This window comes from Sinohyriopsis cumingii, chromosome 1, assembly GCF_028554795.1.
Source record: "Sinohyriopsis cumingii isolate HCF-2022 chromosome 1, ASM2855479v2, whole genome shotgun sequence".
NCBI lineage: Eukaryota > Metazoa > Mollusca > Bivalvia > Unionida > Unionidae > Sinohyriopsis > Sinohyriopsis cumingii.
Genome location: NC_142961.1, coordinates 115089642 through 115111191, shown reverse-complemented (window position 1 = coordinate 115111191; position 21550 = coordinate 115089642). Strand labels below are relative to the sequence as shown.

The 21550-nt window shown below is 34.9% G+C and overlaps 1 protein-coding gene across 1 annotated transcript in view; it reads left to right on the top strand.

Moving 5' to 3' along the window:
- The window catches only part of LOC149807700 (E-selectin-like), a 98835-nt gene that overhangs the window by 52595 nt on the left and 24690 nt on the right, over positions 1-21550 (top strand). Inside the window, exons 6-7 of the mRNA XM_089959222.1 lie at positions 5149-5340; positions 14836-15027. Coding sequence (XP_089815348.1) covers positions 5149-5340; positions 14836-15027 — 384 coding nt within the window. The remainder of the gene's footprint in view (positions 1-5148; positions 5341-14835; positions 15028-21550) is intronic.

The window sequence follows — 21550 nt, the reverse complement described above, 5'->3', positions numbered from 1 at the left end:
AACACTATATAGGTACTCCGAATGAATTCTAGCGGAATTCCGAATTAATTCCAATTTAGAATGTGTTTATCTGCAAACAATCTGATATAATGTTGATTTAATAATAGTGTTGCCATATTTAAATGGCATAATCCAGAACGTCCTTGAATGTCTTCAAAATAAATCTAAAACATTGCTTTAGTCATACAATCAAAGAGCACATTGTAATCACAGTAAATATTTCAAGTAAATAAATCCTCTCAAATTAAAACCGGGAAAACTAAATTAATCCCATCAAGACTGATGATACTGCAATCTTATGTGTTATTGAAGAATAACTGCAGAAGGCGTTCTATGTTATTTATTAAACACAAGACATCAATCCAGATTGGAAGGGGAGTAAAGACTGCCCTGAGGGTATATTTACCATGGAACTTAAAGCCTACTGACTGTATAACATAACCCAGCTGTTGGTGTGGAATATCGGATTACTTTTACTGTCATGTGATATTTCAAAGCTAATTAAATTAAGGCTTACACTATATCTCCCTTACTTAGAAGTTTACATTTAAACGAAACATGATCTGTTGACCACATTTCTAAACAAGCTACATCAGCTTCACGTTTAGAAGTTTAGTCTCTCAGGTGGTTTTGACTATCTTGCCGAAGGCGTGAAATATCCGCTTTCACTGGTTGGCACTGCTTTGCTTTCATCTTAGACAGTCTATGTATCAGGGTTTGATACAGTCACTATTATAGTATCTGTAGTAGGCATAGGAATTAAGTTTCTCCTATTAGGCCATTCGGTGTTTTCATTTCAGTTGTAGCTTTTACTTAGTCCGGATCAGGTCGGCAACCATTTTCGTCAACAACTTGCCCAAGAAACCTAAAGGATCGTCTCGAAAATTCACACTTTTCAGCATTCAAAGTGACGCCGGCCCTTTGAATTGATTTCAAGACCATTTCAAGTCTTTCGTCATGCTGTTTTTGCCTTTTACCAAAAACAAGAACATCGTCCATGTGACAGAGTGTTCCGTCATGTCGCTCCAGAGTTTCTGATATCTTTTTCTAAACAAAATTCAGGCGCGGAACTGATTCCGAATGGAAGGTGATTCAAATAAAACCTACCAAAAGGAGTAATGAAAGTTGTAAGGCGGCGTGAATCTTCTGACAGGTTTATCTACCAAAAGCCTGAGTTTGCATCAAGTTTGGTGAAAAACTTTGCACCTGCTAGTTTTGCAAGGGAATCATCAACTGATGGTAGTGGGTGGTTCTCTCTTTTAACCTATTCATTCAGGTTAGGTAGATCAACGCAAATTCTTACCGTACCGTTTGGTTTCGGAACGACAACCATTGCCGCGCACCATTCATGGGCTCATCTACTTTTGAAATAACATCCATTTTTTCCTTTCTATCCACCTCCTCTTGAACTTTATTCAATAAAGGGATAGGAACTTTTCTTGGGGTAGATAGGGCATAAGGTTTGGCATTTTTGTCCAAAGTTATGTTATATACCCATTTTATTTTCCCTAGATCTTTAAACAAATTTAGATATTTCTCGCGATAATCCCTATCTAAATTTATGGACTTATCGTGAACATTGTTTGCATTTTGTGAGCTTTTATCTGAAGCATTTACTATGGATATATTTACCTGTTTAATAATCTTGAGTGCCTGAATCGCGGGCCTGCCCAAGAGTGCATGATTCAGTCGCTTTACAACAAATATGTTTTGTACACTGAACGCATTGTTTGATTCCAGTCCACATGTAAATTTTCCCAGCACTTTAAGTTCAGAGTTTCCAGGTCCATACAGTTTTCGATCAGACCTTGATAGTTTTTGGTCTCCGATTTTTCGTTAATCCCTCTCAGGATTTACAGTCACATCAGCTGCACTATTAATCTTGAATAAAAGTGAAGTGTTGTTCAATCTCACACGCGTTATCCACGACTGACCCTTCTTTGTACTAATTGCCGCTAGAAATCCAGGTTCCGCTCTCGATTTTTTTGTGCGAACTGCTGATTTTGACAGACAGCATTTTCATAGTGTCCTCTTTTCTTACACTTGTGGAATTCTGCTTCTTTTGCTGGACATTGGTCTTCAGAATGATTATTTTTCTTTCCACATCTGATGCATCATTTTCTGCTGACATTATTTTGTTGAACATTTATGATTCTATGTTTATGTTTCCCATATTTAAGTGAAGACGATTTTACTGCATCCATTTCAGTCATTCGTTCTCCACATGCTCGTATAGTTTGTTCGTTGCTTTTTCACAGCCTCATATTGTCGGGCTTGACTAACGGCAGACTCCAGAGTTAGATTAGCATCTAACTGCAATTTTTACGACAGTTTTGAATCTCGCAGACAAAGTACAAGTCGATCTTTGATCATTTCATCATGTAGTGTTCCGAAACTACATCTATTAGCTAACACATATATAGCTGCAACAAAACTGCGCAATGTTGTCTCCCTCTTCCTGTTTTCTTTGATTAAATTTTGCCCTTTTAAAAATTGCATTCCTCTTTGGAATGAAATATCACACGAATCTGTCAGTAACGGGCTTCACTTATTTTGATCTTCGTTTGTCAGGTTAAAGGAAGACAAAATGTAATCAGCCTCACTTCCCATGGTATAAATCAAGGTATTCACTTAAATTTCTTCCTCTTTTTCACTAGGTCCAGACGCTTGACGAAAGCGTTCAAAGCGCTGAAACCACGTTTCACAAGTTTCAGGTCTCGAAAAGTAAAATTTGTCCAGATTTGTAAATTGAAATGAAGCCATTTGCAGCTCTGATAATTTCAATCGTGTGGTTTTATCTCTGCCACTATATAATGTTATTTGTGACTGAAGATTAACCGCAGAAGGCATTCTTTACTATTTAGTAAATACAAGACACCAATACAGCTTGGAATGGGAGTAAAGACTGCCCCGAGAGTATATTTATCATGGAATTAAAACCCTTAAAACACGGAATGAGTAACTTTGTCAATGATTACCTTTCTATGCAAAATAAAATATAATAACAGCAACAGGTGGAAAGTCATTTTCCCCATCAATTCATTTGCAGAATACTTTATGTTTTAAACAAGATCAGATATCTTACAAAACATTAGTAAAGAACGTGTAAAAAAAATCAGGAAGAGCTAATATTTCCCATGAATATTAGCCATGTCATTGAATCGGATCGAAGTAAACGTGTTTACTTCCAAGTAATAATCTTAATATATAATCTGCAATCACATGCAACTGTTAGCTATATAATACAATGCGTCCAGATACTACATTAGTCCGGTAGTCAAAAACTCCTAAACTCAAATATGGATAAAATTGATTAACACAATGCATATTAAAAATACATAACCGAAGACATGGACGAAAGTCAAGACATAATACAGATTAAATGTGCATACCAAATAATCATGCCCTTTCTTCTACGTCTGTAAATGCAATACCCATATCTCAAAGTTAATAATTGTCATCTCAGTGACAACTAACAACTATATTCATCATGCACTCAGCTATTATTTGATCAAATTATCATGGTTGAGTGTTTATCGATGTGTAAATGTTACATCATCACTCACAAATGTTAACTTTGTGAGTGATTACATAAAATTTACACATCGATAAATACCCAACCATGATCATTTAATACTTATAATTCTAATTTCGTTCTTTCTTTTTTCAAATCCATATATTCCATCAGCAATACATTCCAATTTAAGTTGCGCGTACTTTCCTTTCATTCGCCGCTTCACATCGCCTGTACAGAATGACACGAACATACTGACTACTGTCACAGTTACGTTTATTCAGAAACTTCATAGTTTACATGCTGGGCAATGCCTACGGATGGATTCAACAGATCTAGTTTATTTACAACAGTCTTGTTCAATATTAATCCCATCTGCTACGTCAGATAACCATGACCTTATATAATAAGAACTGATACGAAACAAACAAATGTGCTAGATTAAATTTCCAATCAAACCTGAAATGACATTGCATTTTATCAATGAACAACATGGAAATAAGAAACAGATGATGCTATTGCTTACTAATGTAAAGATAACAATTAAATCAGTTGTATACAGGAATAACATTTTATATCATTCTCAACAGCGTTAATGCTTGTGAAGACCCGTTCAGCGATCTAACGTCAAATGAAATGTAACTACTGCCGCAGTTACGTTTATTCGACAACTTCGTACTTTACATCTTAGGCAATGGTTACTCGTGGTGTCAGCAAATTTCTTTTCTTATAAAAAGATAACATTCATTTTGAAATTCAGTGTATCATAAACAGGAATAACTTGTTACATCTTTTTCATCAGCGCTAATAATTAACAAGACCCTTTCAGTTATCTATGCTAAATTGAATGTGCAATTGTAAAATGTAGAGTTGCTGGTACAACCGGCCATATGTTTTGTTCAGTTGCATAATTGAGTGTTGGAGTGATGGAAAGAATTAATGACTACAGATCCAAAATAATTTAAATTAGCAAAACAATAACCTTTATGGCTTATTATATACATTTTGTAAATGTGTTAAGTCACATTCTTGAAAATGATAGTTTTACTATTTGAAAACTTTATTCAGTCTTTGAATAATGGTCTCACAAATATTTGTTTTTATTTTTGTGTATGTGGTAGTATTTATCATACCACCAACCCCCACACACGTTTCTTAAATAAGCAAATTTAAAATAAAAAATAAAACAATAACATTGAAAACGCAAATGGCCCATTTTGTGTTTCGTTTCGAATCCTCTGAGTATTGATTTATTTCAATAGCTTTTAAGTTCTTCTCAGATAATTTCGTTAGAATGCCCGAGAAAAACGATATCAACATATCAACTGAACCTTTGGAACCAATACTTAAAATTAAATGGGACTTGGATACGACCCTTATCATAATAATTGCAATTAATACCTGTAAATTATTGGAAACATCACAATTGCTGGGAAATGGTAATTTTTCTTTAACTTCGGAATCTCTTCACGTTGTTTCATATTAATATTTACTTCGGTATTTCTTCCTGTATATTTTGAACATTATGTGCACCATTGCCAATGTCTCCACCATGTATCACATAGAACACATGGGAATATAATATTCGTGGCATAGAGTTCATTTTATTGAATATTTCCGTAAAACTGTTTCAGCAATACGTTGCATCGATCTTAAGACACCATCTAATGGCAATCTAAGATATGAAAATGGGATTGAGGGGAAGAGCAAGACATTCAATTCGACAGTTTTTATGACATGTGATAAGGGATACCAACCATCTGGAGAGACACTTCTGCGTTGTCTTGAGTCTGGATCATGGAGCGGATCTCTTGGACTTTGCACTGGTAAATGCATTCTTTTATAATTTTATAATGCTTCGGGTTCCTATCAGTATCAAAATGATCAAAAAAGCAAATGTATGCAATAAAGAATATTTTGTTTGAAATAAAATTTTGTGATTCTTTGAAAATGAACAAAATTGTCGTAATATTCTACGCAGTTCACCCAACACTAAATCTTAGTTTCCTTTACCAAATCCAATGGTCAAATCTTCAACCAACCGATTCGAGAAAAGAATAATACTTCAGTACTCGTTCAGAAATCCATTGGAAGTGAAAATTAATTCTTCAAAAGCAAATGACCAGTGTACATCACAACAGCACCTGAATTGTCGTACCGAAACAAAGCAACACATAAGCCTTAATGTCCACAATGCAACTGTATTTTTTTTCTTTTATCAAACAACGGATCCTAACTCCCACAATGCAGATCATCTTAGAAAATATGGCTGATGAATCAGCCAGAAAATACATTATTTTAAGTTTGCACTGACTTAACTACCACCCATACCTTAGCAGTAACGAAGTATCTTGCGTCTTTTCTTATCAGTGGCATATCTGTAGCTTCGTTAAATTAGAAACTGGTCGCATAGACCTTACGAAACCATATGAAACAATCCATACAATGTACAGTTTGTTACTTTATGGCCTTAAACTAAAAACACAAAGAGCAAACAAGAACAAATTCAAGAAATAACTTACTTATCTTAAATGCAAATTTAAACTTTAAAAAAAAATTACTCTGTTCTGAATTAATCTCAAATAGTCATAAGAAGCTATATCGGAAGTACAACACTATATAGGTACTCCGAATGAATTCGAGCGGAATGCCGAAATAATTCCAATTTAGAATGTGTTTATGTGCCAACAATCTGATATAATGTTGACTTAATAATAGTGCTGCCATATTTAAATGGCATAATCCAAAACGTCCATGAATGCGTTCAAAATAAATCTAAAACATTGCTTTAGTCATACAATCAAAGAGCACATTGTAATTACAGTAAATATTTCAAGTAAATAAATCCTCTCAAATTAAAACCGGGAAAACTAAATTGATCCCATTAAGACTGATGATACTGTAATGTTATTTGTTATTGAAGAATAACTACAGAAGGCGTTATATACTATTTCTTAAATACAAGACATCAATCCAGCTTGGAAGGGGAGTAAAGGCTGCCCTGAGGGTATATTTCCCATGGAACTTAAAGCCTGGTGAATGTATAACATAAACCAGCTGTTGGTGTAGTATATCTGATTACTTTTACTGTCAAGTGATATTTAAAGATGATTCTACACAATTCACAGACGAGGAAATCTCATCCAACCGATCACAAAAAATAAAATCATTTCAGTGCTCAATTACAAACCCATTAGAAGCGAAAATTGTTTCTTCATAGCAAATGCTTGGAATATGTGACACCTGCACCTTTACTGTCATACCGAGAAAAAGCAACACTGTACTCTAAATGCCAACAATGTAACTATATTTTTTTCTTTTATCAAACAAAGGATCCTAACTCTCATAATGCAAATGATGTTCGATAGTATAGTGCGTGAATCAGCCGCAAAATATCTTATTTGAATTGTGCATTGATATAAAACCCTCCCAGCACCTTAGCAGTAACGAAGCATTATGCGTCTTTATTTTTATCCGTGGCATATCTGTATCATCGCTAAATTAGCGGCTAGTCACATAGACATTACGATATTATATTAAGAAATAAATACAATGTACAATTTGTTACTACTTTATGGGCCTAAACTAAATTTGAAAAAAAGAACGTAAGAGAACATATTCAAGAAATAACTTATTTATCTTGAATGCAAATTTAGACATTAAAATGAACTTACACTATTCAGAATGAATCTCAAATAGTCCTAATGCTTATAATGCAAGTGCACACTATAGAGTAATCGGAATGAAGTCAAGCGGAATTCTGAATTAATTCCAATTTGGAATATGGTTATTGTGAATAATATGACGCAGCGTTGACGTAAAATTAGTGCTCACGCATTTTAATGGCATGAATGAAAACGTTCAAAATAAATCTAAAACATTGGTTAAGTCCTAGGCTCAAATGGCACATTGCAATTCCAGTGAATAATTCAGATAAATTAATCCTCTCAAATCAAACCTGGGACCACTAAAATTGATCAAACTAATACTGATGACAATATAAGGAAAGAGTAATTTCGTACATGACTACCTTTATATACACAATATCATATAATGACAGCACGAGTGGGAGAGTAATGTTCTCATAAAATTCATTTGCAGAATAATTTACGATCTAAACAAGGCCAGGTCCCTTACTAACCATTTAGTAAAGAACGTGTAAAACATCGGGAAGAGGAGGTATTTCCCATGGATATTAACCATTTCCATGACTCGGATCCAAGTAAAAATCTTTACCACCATAGCAACGGGACGATATTTTCTTTAATAAATATTGTTTAAAAGAAATATCGTTCAAACTTTGATGTAGGTTTAAACTAGTCGAACTTCATTTTGGGGGCATTAACGGACATATAATTTATTACTGGAGATTTTATAATCTTCATGTCAAGTATACTTGGAATATTATGTTAAGCGTACTTAATAGCCTGACCGTTTGAACAGAAAACACAAATAACCACTACTTGAAGACTAGAATTATTATATAAAGTAAAAGTTAAACAAATGGACTGTTCATATTAAAGACGTTAACGAAGATAATACTAACGCCATGTAATTATGCATTTTAAGATACACACGTCATTCGTTAGAATGCCCGACATAAACGATATCAACATATCAAATGAAACTTTGAAACCAATACTTAAAACTAAGGACGAATAAGATACAGTCGTAATCATGATGATTGCATTGAGTACCTGTAGATTATTGCAAATATAACAATTGCTGGGAAATGGAAATATGTTTTCCTTTCGGAATGTCTTGACGTTGTTTCATTCATATTTATTTCAGTATTTCTTCGTGTATGTTTTGAACATGGCAATCTAAGATATAAAAATGGGATGGAAAGGAAAACAAACACATTCAATTCGACAGTTTTAATGACATGTGCTAAGGGATACCAATCATTTGGAGGCACACTTCTGTGTTGCCTTGAATCTGAATTATGAAACGGATCTCTTGGACGTTGCGCTTGTTAACGCAGTCTGTTTATAATTGATGGGTATTTTAAACTGTTGTCAAGTTATTATACGACAGAACTTATAATTTCATAATGCTTCCTAAATTTGTATTTGATTGAACTTTACTGTATTTCTTCATCGTATATATTTACATTAAACTTCGTCAAGCAAGTTTGTCTTAAACTGTTTCTTACGTTCAGACTATTACCGCAATAGTTAACTCGGGTTTTTATAATTCCTGTTAAGGTTTCTATCTCTGATTCATATGTAGCATGGATACTTGTCATACATATGTGTTCAGTGTTTGTCTGGGGATTTTGTGTTCTTTTCTCCGTCTGAAATCATTTGAAGGCTTTCATGTCGTTGATGGTATTATATATATATATAGGCTATGCAGGGTTTGATACATGATTCCAGAACGAACATCATCAAGTATGGTTAGCTGTCACATATCCATAGTTGCTCGTTTTAGTAAGGTTTCACATTTAAAGCAGGCTTTCAGTGACACGTTGATTGTATACAAGGCATTATATATGCACAGCAGCCGACATATCTACCATTATATACAGACAAGTACACTCATGCATAGATACAGTCTTTTTTCCCTGACGGGTAGTTAAAAATGTTGCAAAGTTATTATAATTTCATAAAGCTTCCTTAAATTTGTATTTCGATATGGCACATTTTCATATTAAACTTCGTAGAGTATGTTTTGGCGTAAACTGTTTTTTTACGTTCAGTTTATTGCGGCAATAATTAATTTGCGTTTGTATATTTCTCGTTAAGGGTTTGATCTCTGATCCCTATGTAGCTCGTTGTTTGTCTGGGGATTTGCCGTTCTTTTATACGTCTTAGATCATGTAAAGGTTGTCGCTTTGTCGTTGACACCTTTTTACATAACGAACATCATCAAATATAGTTAGTTGTTACATATCCATCGTTGGTCGTTTAATAGTAATAGTGATACGTTGATTTCATACAAGGCATTATATATGAACAGCAGCCGACAAATCAACTTTAATATAGAGAAAAGTACATCCATGCATGCATACATACATACATACATACATACATACATACATACATACATACATACATACATACATACATGCATACACACACACACATACATACATACATATATACATACATACATACATACATACATACATACATTCATAGGTCAGTTCATTTTATTTTACAATTATAAAGTTTTGCTTTGAAGATGGTACTGTCTTTGTATAGATCTAATAAGGCATACCTCGCATTCAATGCGCATAGTTTCGACAAAAATCATTCTCTATTCGTAAATGAAACTTCCAGTGTCTGGATTTTATTTCCTGGGTATTATTTGGCAATAATTAATTAAAACTCGTGCAATTTGACACTCATGAGAGAAAGATGCAAACAAGAGGAGTATTAATGCATGTTGTTTATATACCGCGCATGATACTGTGTAGAATAAAGATACAAGGATATAAACTATAAATCATATCTGCTGGATAAAAAGCCATTTCATGGAATCCGAAACATAGAACCAACCATTCTGATATCGCAACGATGGGAGCACATATGTTCAGTACATTACTATAATCATCTTGTCTGTTTAATGGTATATATAATTCTAAGAACGATTCAAAATGAATTCGTAGCTTTATTAAAGGATATCCGTGCATTACGCACTTAACACTGATGTCTCGAAGCAACATGATTTGTGTCCTTAGGTCTGATTAAAATACATATTAAGTTTCTCACCATGAAACGTAATTCGCCAACTTAAGTGCTACTAACAAACTGAAATGTAGACAGGTTCTATTAAGGCTCTTACAAGCATTACATCATGTTCACCGTTAGATATGATGTAACTGTGTTTTGATCTTGATGGTCAGGCGTGATGGAATATGGAACACTGTGCTTCGTGAATTATTGCAAGTCATATGTTGATGATAAAATAGTTAACGCTACATCAGTTTCTTTTGCGTCTTTGTTTAAATTACCATTGATATTAATCGGCCTAATGGTGAATGTCCAACGAAACACTGGGTGCTGATTCCTTTGAAAAAAATATTGATTAAGAGATCAGTTTTCATGACTGTAGTATAGTAGCTTTGCATTGTATTTTATTGATGTTTTTGAAGCATGCTGTAAAGTTTGAAAAGATACCCAATTTCAAACCGGTGAATTGACATGCAAAGTCTATACCTGTTATCAATTTCGTGTCGGTTTAGAATTTTCTGAGAGCAATAACAGCTAACGTTTTATTTTTTTTAAGTGCCCGTTGCATGTAAAATGCAAATTAAAATTTCGTTAATGATCTTTTCTGGGTAAGAATACGCTGAATTGTAAATTTCCCATTTGCTTATTTTCGTAAATCACTACCGCATTGTGGTGTAAATCAATTGTTCTCTTAGTATAAACCATCTGCCAACATATCCTGACCAGTATGCTTGAGAAATAAGACTGCTTTACGTCAGTATAAAGTTTTAGTATATTATGCCTTGTCAGGTATAATTTTTTTATAGAAAGAACATGCTGTTTACTTGAGAAGTTAAAAGGTTCCTTATTAAATAAACTGATTGATAAAAGAGGAAATTTAAACCTGACGTATTTGATAACGGAGGGTAGTAATAAAACAATTGCACTAAACAAGCTTGAATCTTTGATATCTGAAATAGATTTACGTGGGGTTAGAAAACACAAATAACGCTGAGGCTGCTAAAAGCATTTTGTTTTGTATTTGGTGTTGCTGGCTCTTTGCTTCTGACAAACGCTTCATTCCGTCGAATCATCAGGTTTTTTTGTAATCTAAACCCATTATATACTTATTGAGGGAAGAGTGATCACATTAGTCTATTATACATCTTGCCTATTTCGTAGAGGCTATACATATGACTTTTGAAGTATTTTAGTACGATGAATCATATGATAAAGCATGCCTCAAACGAAAAGGAGAGGTTTGGGTAAAAACATAAACAGCAGATCCATTATCAGTGAATGAATCAGGAAGAGAACATGCAGCGCAGCGCTACTGGTTCTTTTTCTCCTTTATCAGCTGATGCCTGTTTCTTTCACTACAGATGACCCATATTGCTGAAGATTTATTAGAATCTATATTTCGTCTAAATATTTATGTAAAAAAGTTGGACATAATCTTATATTTGTTTTAAACATTGTGTAAAAATTGGAATGCAATTATGCAAACTATGGCAACGTACAAACATTTGTCTTTCTATACAGCTATATTGGCCACAAAGGTCATATTTGCCAAAATTGCTATTTTCTGATAATGTACGGGAGGGTATTACATAAGTCACGAAAGAAAATCTTCTCATCAAGAGGATCCCTTATTTCGAGCAGCACTTAATTTTTATATGAAATGCTTGATGATCAATATTACACTAAATAAATAGGCACAAACCATAAGGTAAATAAACATACAGCAGCGGCTACAGATGCGAAACCATATCTGGAGGCAAGAAATATAATATAATGTTTTCCAGGTTTAATTTATCATAATAAAACATGGAGTTGTAAATTGACATATATTTGTGCAATTTTCTCAAATTATATTTACACCTATCATCAAGGCAAACATTATTGTAGAATCCATCCAAGCTGTTATTTCATATTCCCAAGTAAGAGGAAAACTACATTGCTTTACTTTTTTAAGTAGCCACGTATCTCTAATTTACCATAGCTAATGAGTTCAGTTTTATTCTTGTCTTGCATCTTAGCATGAACGTAAATCTCCCATTGCACTTTGTACACCTTTGTACCAGGGAGATGGGGGATGAGAGAATGAATAAAAGAACCATGTCGCAGTTGAATCTAATTTTGCTGAAGGATATTCTAACACCTTGTCTGGGATCGGTTACATAAATGCCATACCTCGTGTAAGCAACAGCACGTGCCCCAAGCAATGATCTCGTTTTAATGAAATAATGAGCTCTGAGTATTCGGCGCCTTGAAATCAAGAATGACAAGCTTAAATAGAAATTCATTTGCATTCCCCTGTACTATTGGACGCAAATTAAACTTGCACCGGATGGTGCTTACAAATAAGCAAGATGCGCTGGCCTTAAATTTTATTGCAAGTGATAGTTCTCGTGCAATGACTTCTATGCAGGGTTTTATTTCAGACTATAAGAGACATCAGATGTTTGTACGACTCAGAAAACTTTTCAGAGTTCGTTTGGAAAGGCTTTCAGAACTGCTTCCTACTGACTTATCATACCACATTTATCTTCTTGAGGCAGTTCAATAATTTAGACAATTCGTACTATGCACAAATACAGTATAGGAAATGAATTTATTAAATGACCTCACTGAAATCTTCTTTACTTTTGAACTATGGACATATACAACATTTATGCAGCCAAGGAAGCGTTGGTTAATTTTATGCAGTATTGTTTCCCTTTGTACAACCTTTTGTTTCGATCTCTTTAGAATGGATGAAATTGAATTGAGTAGCATGTCATACATTCCTTGTTAAATACACTTTTTTGTGAAGGTTGCATTTCATAAACAAACAATTAGTTTTCAACTGTATTTGATGGCTTTATTTGACAGGTGACTCCCAATATGTTTGTCCAATCAAGCAGTGAAAATATATGCATGCTTTGTATGCGTACCTATATATTCATGTATGTGTGTTTTCGTGTGTGTGTTTGTGTGAGTTGATAAAGTATAGGTTTTCAACTTTGTTACAAAGGAAAGTTAAATCATTAATTTAAATATAATGGAATGATGATTTCGTCCTGAAATGAGAGACCATATTTTGTTGATCAGTACTGACGATATTTAGTGTACAATTTTAACACCGCATCAAGTCTATATTTCAACTTTAAATACATTAAATCACACTAACTGTATGCCAAGTTAACTAGTAAATAATGCCAGTCACTCGCAACCTCTAAGAATGTTCCAATAGATTGTACTCGTATATATTTCGCTGTATTACACTTGTCTTGCCTTATGCACATTATCAGTACCACATGCATCGTGCAATAACCATTTTATATATGCTGTTTCATGTCTTATCTTCATATCGAGTACCTGCAATGGAGAACAGGTTCAAAATAATAAAATTCATAATGTTTCCGCAATACTTCATAATTTAAAATAGAATCTCCACCATGGAATTGAATAGTCATTGTTTACCTTTAAGTAGTAAAGCAACGAAAATAAGAGTCACAATCGTATTTCAAAACTGTTTTGTTTAAGCCATTGATTGCAGTTTCTGTCTTGCCATACATCAACATTATTCCATTCGTGTCATTGACCTTACTCTTTTTAACCATGTTGGGGATTTAGATAATACCCTTGATATAGCTAGGATAATAAAATATGTTGACATCATGTATGTATTAGGAGCATCCAAAAAAAACATGATTACTTGTAAAGTATTGAACTGTCTCAGTTTAATGTTTTCACAGAACACATCTGAATCTAGAATCCATGTGTTTAATTTAAACCGTTTAATATACACACAAATTGTCTATAATGGTATATGTACTTGATAAACTAAGAAACAAATGTCCGATTTATTTGAGCTTTTCCGGCCATATGACTGAATCTATGTGGATTCAGACTATCTTAGCGTGCTATAAAGTAGCCGATGGTCTAGTATATAGGTCAAATAACTTTGTTTCTGGGAAGGGTAGGAAACGGCTTCTTTGTTGCTAATTTAACAGAAATAAACTCAAGATACTGTCTAAAAGATATTACAATACATTCTAATAACTTTTAATATCAAAACCTCCATTGATCCAGTATTCTCAAGTAGTGGTGTAATTAAATTAGGAACTGATATTTGACAAATTGACAAACACTTTTGTGACAATGAAGCTATTTGTGTACGAATCAGTATTAATGGCAGCATCCAGGCGGATTTTAAGTGCTGTGCCTGGATTTATTACATTTTTTCCAAGATACCATAATGAAAATAAATCTCCAGATGAAATGGACAATTCAGTTGCCAGAACATTTAATTAAATTAATGACATATAGTAATATTTAACGACATAATCCCATGAATGACCGCTTAACTATTAAATACATTACAGATTTAATACAACAAGGGGCAGCAATACAGTCAGTTATATATTGTCTTTAAAACTTCGGCGTGGAATATTATTTTGTAACTTATGTAATTAGACATTATATAATAATTTTCATGTCAACATAATTACGATTACAAACTATTGTATCTGAGTTTCAGCCAATGTTCTTGCAGCAAATGCATGGCTGAAAGTTTGAATTTATCAATAATAACGAACATATTTATTGTATATTTTACATACGACAGTGAAATATGTATTACTAGAAAAGTGTTACATTTGCATAAGTCGTTTATTTCAGTGATACGTTGTACCAAACAGCTTGCTCAACCAGACCATAGTGAACTAACTTACACTGGGGGCGTTGAGGGCAGTAGAACTTACAATACTGTGGTAACAGCCAGATGCAAGGAAGGTTATAATCTGACCGAAATATCCCAGATTCGTTGCAATGAACAGGGGGAATGGGAGGGATCAAGCGGAACTTGCTCGGGTAAATACAATTTATACGCATTTGTACACATATCATTTGAGCAACAATTGTTAAATGAAAAGAAAAGAAAAACATACCTTATAACTATTGAGGAAACTACAATAACTAGTTTTTCGTGCCTTTGGAGAAAGTTAATTTCAGTTTCCGGAACAATGACACGATTGCATAAGTGCGTATATATATATATATATATATATATATATATATATATATATATATATATATATATATATATATATATATATATATATAACTTTTTGTTTAATAAATATAAGTATAACAATTATAGTTCGGTACGCTAATAACACGTGTTACTTATAGGCCATTTAAACCGCTGAGATCTGAATATGATGGTGGTAAGAGATCGTTTTCGAGTATTCGAAGAAACTCTAATATAATGGGTATAGTCGTGAATGCGGTATTTAGATTCCAAAATGTCGTCGACTTTAAGATTACTGAAGTTCGCATACAACTCTTTGACAACGCCGAAAAAATTCACAACGATTTTTGCTTGTATTATTCATACCGGTCCGTTCATCAACGCGGTATACATTTTGGTGTCCGGATCAGCAATATGGCCTAAACAGAGTAGCACAAGCAAGGATACCGTTAAGGTATTGGTGTATTACTCGGCGAAATTTTGCAAATTTACCAAGTCAACATGGCGTTTATCCACCTATAGATATATCAGAATCGTGTCCGTCGTCTTGAATCAAAATATTAAAAACGTTTCATTTTGCATCCAAAATACAAATACTTAACTTCAGCGACGTGTTGGTGATGTTAGTAAATTGTGGAGCAAAGACCGCAATTGTTTAATTAATATCATATATAACGACGATGAATCCCACAATCTTACTTATATAATCAAGCACGTGCGTGTAAGGCATCGCATACAAAATAATAGACGAGTACACGACAAAACAAAGAAGTACATCAGACGATAATCATCATCGACAATATTGTACATGCGGTGCCTTCACTGGTGCAACGAAGTTAATATGTACATTATCAGCTACGCCCGTGATTGGAATCGGTGTCGCTCTTTTGTTAGTTTTGACTGTGTCCTTAATATTAAGACGAAAAGGCAATGAACAAGTGCTCGTTAGAATTTAAATGAACGCACAGACATATCTTTGGTGGCGATGCACGCATGTAAAAATATATCATCGATACACTCAACGGGTTTAAACGATGGTGTAATATTAAATAGTGGATTTGCTGCAACTGGTTATACTTATTATCTGTATCACAAGACAGACGTCAGCGGAAATGTCTTCAAGGAGACAACGTTGCCATATTTAGAATCCGTAAGAATCAAATCAAGACCGCAGACATAACTACCGACTGGAGTAGATTATCGTTGATACAACAAAACTGTGAGCCACGATGATATCAGTGACGTAAATCCAGCCGGAATTCGATACTGGTTTCCAGCCCCGATGGAGGAACATAGTTGTCGATCCTTAAGATCGCACCAGCATAATTATCACTATTATAGTTGACCAAATATCAGATCAAACTCAATTGGCGTATTAGACGCTTAGAATTCACTGGCTTTTGCGTATAGGAGTTGATAGGTATCCGATTATCCACCGGATTTGAATGTCGTGTGAATTTCAACGTGATTATAAGCGTATAATTAAATTATAATGGGAAGATAATCAAAGGACTCTGTCAAAGTACATAAGCCAAAGCTAAGCTCCCCCATTGAAATATCAGCGCCAGAATCCGATAATTCCCATTGAGTTGTTGACATATATAGGTCGTCGATTCGAGCTGTCTTTGGGAGGCCGATGGTAGCACCGGCTTGTGTTGGACCACCACAACTAGAACGATCTGATTTATTTATCGGGCAATCTAATAAGCATAAGAATTTCAGAGTATATAAGACGACATCTGTAGCGGATAACTAGGGAGAACCGTGATATGTGGGTGATGGTTATATCACAATGTAAGAATGAAGGAATCACAATTAGGTGAAACACATATGCTAGCGGTTTCTAATAAAATACTTATCGATACAATAATTAAAGAGCAAATAAAAACACAAGATGATCTGAAATCTATGCCGTAGCAGTATATAGATCAGCATTCGAACGATGATTTTAAACTAAACATCATTAAGACAGCACATTATCTGAACCTAGTGAAACCTGATGCAGAATTCGTTAATACATGTTTGCTAGACATAATAATTCACAAGGATAATGTTAGGATATTAAGAAGCATAGTATGACATAGAACGGTATTTCTTGACTTGTCACCAAAATTCAACTGCTTACGTTCAAACTACCCCAGCTGGATATAGATACAATGCAGCAAGATATCAATAACATAATTCAGGAATATTGTCTAAAGATCTTTGAGGCATTGGATAAAATAAGAGGCCCTACATATATTCTCCGACAACGATCCAACAAGTCGCCGGACATAGTTATTATCCCGTCGATGATTTATGAAAAACATGGTTGTGATGCTATAGTTGGTAACTAGACCGTCGGTGCGGGGCTCGCCCAGCACGGGTATGTTCCTCATAGAATTTTTCCAGAGATCCCACCCCGAGGCATTTGATTGTATCGGTGTTAACTAATCTTGTTTATTTACAATGTCATTATCCATCGTTGTCACGAATACGATTTAGCGTGACAGATCAAGTTTTCAACTGATTGACACCCGCGGGAAGATACAGAACGTCAATTTGTATTTGACTGACAGGCCGTGAAAAAAATAATATAACGTATCTTGTTGTTATATCTCATCGTAATTTTGACGTAGTGATCGGTTGATATGGATGCCTAATTCAAGCAATCCAAAATAGATGGACTTAGTTTTCATGCACTTTCGCCTACAGCCGTTCCAGATTTATATTGACGAGACATATACGATCTGATTCTTGGCTCTAGCCAATGGAACAAATTTAGCAATCTCGCTATCATTGTTGACACTGGCGGGTAAACCAGCCAGGAACAATACCATTTTGCGCTGCAGTAATTTGATAATTATATCTTCTGCCGCTAGTGTATATCAACCCTCTTCCATTCGCTGCTGTATCTTTTCAAATTCGTCGTTAATTTTGCTAACAATAACTTCACGAGCGATACCGACTTGTAATTTCACACTCATAGATATATTTGTGTAAATATCGTCTTGAATCTTTTTTTAGCAAAATATTTCGTTAATAAAGGGAGACTCCCACCACCGCGGGCTGAGACAAATATTATAAAGTTATCTCTGCGATAAACGTGCTTTTGGATCATGTAAACTGGTTGTAATGAATCCATGTGGAGTTCTTTGAGAGTGTGCAAATAAGGTTTTAAACTTATTAGTGTTCATGTCGCCGGGACAACAAGTTTGATGAATATTTCGAAGTGTAAGTTCATAAACGCCGTTGAAGATAACCACAAAGGTGCAGTTATCTCTGATCGGTTTGGGAATCTGTGCATACCACTGTATAACTTAAATGATAGCTGTGTTTCAATGTCTGCCTGGTGAAAATATTCTTGCTGGATTTCTTTCGTAAGCATGACATTATCAAAATCCATAGGATTATTAATGCTAGCATTAAGATCTTTGATCGATGGTGCGACATTGATGCCCGTGATAAATTCAACAGTACCTGAATTATCCACATCACTGGTCGTCTGTGGAAGGCGCTACTAATAAAGTGTGTCCCGTTTGAGCCACCTCATTATCACGTTGAGCAGAAATAGACTTTTAATAGGCCCTGACGGAGCAATGATAATGACTTGAATACAATTTGGAAACGGCGGATGATGTTTGACGGGTGCTTGATTGAAAGGTCAATTACGTTCATATTGGAGGAATATATATTATTAATGGTCATAAGTATATATTGTCTCCCATGGAAGGCTGTCACGGATACGACTTCGTTAAGAGAAACATCGACAAGGAATAACAGGCGAGCTCTTACAGGCATGTGTGTTCAATGTGACTTAAAAATATAAGTTTGTTCGCGGCGATGAACGACCACCGGTATCAGTGGGTGATATCTCCGCTACATTCGGAAAATTGCCAGGAACTGCATTGTTTTCTATCCTGGTGAGAAACATGTTCCGGGAGATAATTACTATGATACTGGAACCCGACTTGATATCAGACTTGACGAAAAAAATCAACCAAATGCTAGCAAATTGCCAGTAAATTCGATTGATCAAGCGCGTCATACTCATAATATCGCGTAAAAAACACGGTCTCCTACAACGACATATAGTTGATGTCAATAATAAATCATGCGAATATAGGTCGCTAACTGGTTGATGAGATCAGCTATTTCCTCGTGGGCAGGGAAATATATGTCCGATAATTTTACTAATGGAATTGATTTATTATAGACCAGACAGAAAAAAGATGATGTAAAGTTACAGTAGCGGTTATCAAACTCATCGTTGCCTCAGGCCTCTCGATTGATTGTCTCGACAGGTAATATGGTAAAAGCACATGCCGCCGTCTATGACGATTCAACATAGTTTTATGTGAATGCTCCCAACGAAGTTACTCAGACAGAAATTGTGTTTTTACTACATGCCTCTATCACCGGCACATTCGCGTTGACGGTCATCGACGTTGCAGTCAGATACAAACTAGCTGAACCGCTGTGCACTAATGCAGCAACTGAAGTCTCCACCGCGTTTGAACAAATGTATTCCCGTTGACTCGGGCTTCATGTGAGACTTCTGGTCATAATTGCTGCAGGTTGATCAGGGCAAAAACTTTATTGGTGCGGTATGATCGCTGATGCAACAACATAACGTTGCAATCAGAGGTGGACACGCCATGAGACATCTTGATCAGGCAAATGGTGAACGATTTAAGCGAGCACTTTTTGAAAGATTTTTTGGAAATCAATACGCTTAGGAATTACTGAGCACCGGCAGATCTCGTAAATGGGTTGCGAGACTGCCTCGCTTTTTAGCCGCGTAAGCCAAAGAAGTCACGTGAGGAACTGCAATGGAATCTTCCATGCAATCGTGTCAAGAAACACATACCGGCTAAGCGTCGCTACTCGCGGATGATATATGTGCTTGGCAGCAATGTTACAATCCGATATGTATGCGAATTTTGTAAAGTTGCAGGTGGTTGAAAAGAGCAATCTATCTTATTTGGAGAGTAACCACACATACAATTCCCAGCCTGGTAATAACTTCGGCGGATCCTCATGCTGGATTTGACATTGAACGATTGCAGATAATTCTTGAAAACACACTATTGCCCCATACTTTATTCACGATAGTAACAAAGGACACTCTCTAATCCACGTCTGTTACACGGATGGTGCTTGCAAATATGCAAGATGCACTGGCCTTAAATGTTGTTGCACGTGATAGTTCACGCGCAATGCTTTTTGTGATGAGTTTTCTTTCAAACGATCAGAGACATCAGATGCTTGTACGACTCCGAAAGCTTTTCAGAGTTCGTTTGGAAAGGTTTACAGAAATGCTTCCTACTGACTTATCATACCACATTTATCTTCTTGAGGCAGTTCAATAATTTAGACAATTCGTAGTATGAGCAAATACAGTATAGCAAATGAATTTATTAAATGACCTCACTGCAACCTTATTTACTTTTTAAATATGGACATAAACAGCATTTATGCAGCCAAGAAAGCGTTGGTTAATTTTAAGTAATATCGTTTCCCTTTGTACAACTTTTTGTTTCGATCTCTGTAGAAGGGATGAAATTGAATTGAGTAGCATGTCATACATTCCTTGTTAAATACACTTTTTTGTGAAGGTTCCATTTCATACAAACAATTAGTTTTCAACTGTATTTCATGGCTCAATTTGACACGTGACTCCCATTATGTCTGTCCAATCAAGCACTGCAAATATATGCATGCTTTGTTAGTGTACCTATATATTCATGTATGTGCCTGTTCTTGTGTGTGTTTGTGTGCGTTCGTGTGTGTGTGTGTTTTTGTGGGTATATTTGTTGATAAAGTATAGATATCAAACTTTGTTACTAAAGGAAAGTGAAACCATTAATTTAAATACACTGGAATTATGATTTCGTCCTGAAATGAGAGACAATATCTTGTCGATCAGTATTGACGACATTTAGTGTACAATTTGAAACACCGCATCAAGTTTATATTTCAACATTAAATACATTACATCACACTAACTGTATGCAACGTTATCTAGTAAATAATGTCAATCACTCGCAACCTCTAAGCATGTTCGAATAAATTGTACTGTTATCTATATCGCTTTATTACTCTTTTTTGCCTCATACACATTATCAGTACCACGTTCATCGTGCAATCACCATTTTATATATGATGTTTCATGTCTTGTCTTCATAACGATTATCTGCAATGGAGAACAGGCTCAAAATAATAAAATTCATAATGTTTCTGCAACACTTCATAATTTAATATAGAATCTCCACCGTGGTATTGAATCATCATTGTTTGCCTTGAAGTAGTAAATGAGGAAAATTAGAGTCACAAACGTGTTTCAAAAATGTTTTGTTTAAGCCATTAATTGCAGTTTCGGTC